At 32.7% G+C, this 4,942-nt stretch overlaps 1 protein-coding gene across 1 annotated transcript in view; it reads right to left on the bottom strand.

Annotated features, from left to right (window-relative positions):
* Positions 1-3,450: 3,450 nt before the first annotated feature.
* Positions 3,451-4,942, bottom strand: part of LOC133172310 (triosephosphate isomerase-like) — a 6,085-nt gene continuing 4,593 nt past the window's right edge. Inside the window, exons 3-6 of the mRNA XM_061307172.1 lie at positions 4,695-4,779; positions 4,201-4,333; positions 3,914-4,093; positions 3,451-3,723 (exon numbers count right to left, since the gene is read on the bottom strand). Coding sequence (XP_061163156.1) covers positions 3,602-3,723; positions 3,914-4,093; positions 4,201-4,333; positions 4,695-4,779 — 520 coding nt within the window. The 3' untranslated portion in view covers positions 3,451-3,601. The remainder of the gene's footprint in view (positions 3,724-3,913; positions 4,094-4,200; positions 4,334-4,694; positions 4,780-4,942) is intronic.

Genomic DNA, 4,942 nt, shown 5'->3' on the forward strand with positions numbered 1-4,942 from the left:
TTATTACATATTAATCGGTTAACAGAAAAATTCGGTCCTAGATACAAACGAAGGAAATGTAAATCACTCTAACGTACTTCACAAAACAGGTGATTGTTTGGCCCTTGAAAAAAAAAATACAGCAATTTGAAATCATTTTGATAAATTAAATTAAGGGCATTTTTTTTTCAAATGAATGATTTGAATTCTATATACATGTGGGTGTTGTATTAAAAGTAGACAAGATATGATATCGTAGGTCACATAAAATGAATTCTATAAGACTCTATAATGAGATTTTTAAATTTTTACATTTGTAGAAGACAGAAAATACATACTTTTTTTTTTTTATTACAAAACAATATATTTTCAACAAAGAATGAGGGTTATAGGGTTTCATGGCAATAGAATTTCGTAACGTAATTCACTGTACCTCTTGGGACAATGAGATATTATATTTTTTTTCCCTTTAATTAGCATTAATCTGGAAACTTTCTTTAAAAAATACAATATTTTTCATATTTTACTTCTGCAATTTGAATTTATGAAAAATATTGGCTAAATTATAATTATTTGACCAACAAAGATGCTATTTCTATGCATATCGTCAGTTCGTGAACGAGTTTTCTGAGAGTTTCTTGATACTCTTATGTTTTAAAATAGCATATAATATTATATTTCATAATGATTTTTTTTCCTTTATTCTTTGAAATAAAACACTTTTTTGCAAATCCAGCACTTTAAAAACATTAATTTTTTTTTTTTTTTTTTGGACAAGAAAATTTATGATTGACACAACTGAATTTGGACGTGTTAGATCTGCATAGACGCACAAAACACCACAAGTTCTTTTTTTCCTGTCTAACAAAAGCTTTTTAGAAGAAATCCGCCCACAGATCTGCAATCAGCTTATTTCATTATTTTACAAATTTCCAATACCTTTAGGTCTTGTTTTGACAGTTTCCATATCTATCGAATGTATACGGAAGTTTCCTAGAAGAGTTTTTTTAAAAGTGCCCTGATTCAGTCAAAAGAAAATCAATTTATGCCACAATAATTTCGGTTTCCATTAATGTTTTGAGATTGTGTTCCTCCTAATCATTTCAAGAGCAGAATAGAGACATTGTAAATCATGTACGCTCCGTAGGTTGGGAGACCTTGGTTCACCATTTAAATTTTTAAAATACAATGCATTTAATGGATGGTCTCAGAATAAGAAGTGAAATGGCATGACCACCTAAAGTGTGGATCGAAAGTAAACGATATATGAATATTTTTTTTCTTCTATAGATTTTATACTTTGCCTTGAAATAGTATCCGCCTTGAATCGTCGAATAGCTTTAAACAGCTTCATATGTACACATGCAAAATCCAGATTCATAAGAGGCCCATGGGCTACAACGCTCACCGGAGTCACCTTAGCTGCAGAATTGTAGCTCTCCGAAAAATAAATTGACAGGTCGTCCATCCCAATTTTTTTCAGACCAGCGAGCTACAGACTTGCAGCTAGAGTCACCTCGGCCCTGTTGTTGAAGCCCCTGGAAGCTCCTGAATTTTAGTGATTTTAGGAGTAAAATTTAATCTTACAATTAGCCTTTGAAAAGTAAAATCTACGTAATGTTGCTTTTGCAAGAGTGTCAAATCTTGTATTTTATAAATTTATCTTTTTCAATGTATTTTGATATGCATATTTTCATATCATGACAATTTTTCCTGTATATTTATAGACATGTAACCTTATATTTGGCAATTTCAAGGGGGATGCCCCCCACGTTTCTTACCCAACCAGTGGACAGTATGTTATTCGTGGATTCATAACATAATCACAGGTTCTTACATGTACGTATGTAGCCATGTACTTGGTAGTCAAGGCTCCTTCTTAACATATTGTTTATCCAAATCTTACTAATCACCTTACTTCTGTCTCTTAAGTTTTATAATTCTATTTTAATGGTTAATTAATAAACATCACTCAAAACAATCTGATTCCATGACAAATTTACCATTTCTCCGACATTGATGCCTTCAAATTCTGACAAGAGGCCCATGGGCCACAATGCTCACCAGAGTTAATTTAGCCCCGTTGTTCTTTAGATTTTAAATTTTTTTTTTTAAATTTTACATGAAAAATTGTTAGAATACCCAATATTATGGCCCCACCCTAACTCTAAGAGTCTCTGAATCTATAAACCATGGGGATACTTCAATTTCAATATGACTAACATGGCCTTGCAGTAGTAGAGAAGAAAATTCTTTTCCTGTATACATGCATAATGTAAAATCTTGTCCTCGTTTTAGCCAACTCTAACCAGTGATCCATAATTTGAAAAAGATTTTTTTTTAAAAATTCTTCATAGTTCTTTGATCCCCTATTGTGGCCTCACCCTACCCCCGTGGGCCATGATTTGAACAAATAAGAATTTACTTCTGATCATGTCTGGAAGCTTTCATGTAAGTTTCATCATTTCTAAAATTTAAAACTTTCAGCCCCTTTTGTGGTCCCACCTTACTCCAGGGGGGTTATGATTTAAACAATTTAGAATCAACATTTCCTTAGAAAGCTTCCACATAAGTTTCATCTTTTTTATCCAAGTGGTTCTTTAGAAGATTTTCAAAGATTATTCTAATATATGTCAATGAAAAATTTCATCTCCTATTATTGCCCCACCTTGCCCACGGGAGTCATAATTTGAACAACCTTGGAAACTTCCACAAAAGTTTAACTTTTTTCTGGCCTAGTGGTTCTTGAAAAGAAGATTTTTTTAATGAACCCACCCTACTTATGCCTTTTCTTGATTGTCTCCTTTTGGAAAGGTGTTTGGCCCTTCAATTGAACAATTTAGAATTCCCTTTATTCAAGGGTACTTTGTGCCAACTTTGGTTAAAATTGGCCCAGTGGTTATTGAGAAGAAGTCAAAAATGTGAAAAGGTTACAGACACACAGATGGACAGACAGATGGAAGGATGGAAGCCAAACAACATGTGCTTAGAAAGCTCACTTTAGCTTTCAGCTCAGGTGAGCTAAAAATAGTAGTATATATATATATATATATATATATATATATATATATATATATATATATATATATATATATATATACATGTATATATATACATGTATATATATATATATATATATATATATATATATATATATATATATATATATATATATATGCCAGGTATACCTGTAAATTGATAATATTTCACACGTCTATAACATTACCAAGTGAGACTGCTCATTTTGTCACTTACATAAAAGAGAACTTGGAAACAAGTTTGCTAACTTGACAAATAACAAATTTTGCTTGCTTGATATTTATTTCTTGTTAAAAGCATTGTGGGTTTACAATTAAAAATAAGTATACACTTGAAACAAATACACCTGTACTCACCAGTAGCCATAATTAAACAATACTTCTACTTCAGTATTGACACAAGAAAGTAACACAAAACAGTAGCACTTCTGTAGCACTTCTATATCAATAACAGGAAATCAGAAAAGTGATAAGTCTGTAACAGTGCTGTTTCATAGAATCTAACAATGAAATGAGGGCAAAACCTGCTAAACTTATTAAATAACTTTCTGCTATAAAACTTCCTAAACAATATGGCATGGCTCTCACTTTTGTCTGGCATTGACAATCTGTACAAAATCTGGCTTAAGGGAAGCCCCTCCAACTAAAAAGCCATCAATGTCAGGTTTAGAAGCTAAGTCTTTGCAGTTAGCGGCATTAACAGATCCTGAAAATAAAAACTCTGTTAGTATCCCTTATTGTTTACACTTTCTTTTATTCTTGTGTTTCATGTTTGCCTCTTTAAAGAGGGATGATCAATATCCAAAGTACTTGAAAAATTTTGAAAAGGTATACAGAAGTACAAATAATATGCAATTCACTTTGGAAAACATCTCTACTTATTTGGCATTACTTACCACCATAGATAATTCGAACAGCAGCTGCTACTTCTTTTGACACCTTTTCTGCTAACCAGGCTCGTAATTTTTCATGAACTTCCTGAGCTTGTTCTGGTGTTGCCGTTTTCCCTGTCCCAATGGCCCACACTGGTTCATAAGCTATCACTACATTAACCCACTGGTCTGCCGATATATTTTCTGCAAGGAAAGAGCAGTTCTTTGTCTAATCCGTTATTTTATTCATCTTAAAGTAATTTACTTAACGTTTACTAATCATATTTAGGGAGGGTGTCCCCTTTACATACCAATAATGGCTTGAGTTTGTCTGAAAACCACTTCCTCGGTTTTTCCACCTTCTCTCTCCTCAAGCTTTTCCCCAATACAGGCAATCACCTTCACACCCTGACTGAGTGCGTACTTTGTTTTCTCACCAATCAGCTGAAAAATTACAATAAGCTTTTAGTCTGTTTATATTAAAAACCAGTAAAAACACCTACATGTATCTGTTAACTCATTCCCAGTTGAATTCCTTTGCTCTTTCACATGAATCTAAAGAATACTCAACACAAAAATTTTGATTGTCCCTGAAATCCCGCGAGATTTGTACATTTTCCAACTTTTTCACATAAGAGCGCAATAAGATTTATAACTCTTCTATGGTGGAAATAGAACATATTCATCTCAGACTGAGCTGGATTAAATTTCTTGGACATGAGAATGCCATGAAACATTACGTATAAATTCTAGGATTCAAACACGAGAGTCAGTCCAGCCTATAAATTGTTACAGTAAGCAGTACCTGATCAGATTCTCCAAAAACATTTCTCCTCTCTGAATGTCCCAGAATAACCCATTCACATCCAAGGTCTTTAATCATATTGGCACTATTGAAAAAAAATTTTATAATAAAGATGTCAACCATGTTTTGAAGCATAAACTAAGAAGATATGATGAATAATACAAATTTTCAAAAACATTTTTCAACAAGAGGCCCATGGGCCACATTGCTCACCTGAGTAACTTTGGCCATGCTGTTCTTTACCAGAT

Source organism: Saccostrea echinata, unplaced genomic scaffold, assembly GCF_033153115.1.
Source record: "Saccostrea echinata isolate AGI-Se365-2 ecotype Australia unplaced genomic scaffold, CSIRO_AGI_Sech_v1 ptg000054l, whole genome shotgun sequence".
Taxonomy (NCBI): Eukaryota; Metazoa; Mollusca; class Bivalvia; order Ostreida; family Ostreidae; genus Saccostrea; species Saccostrea echinata.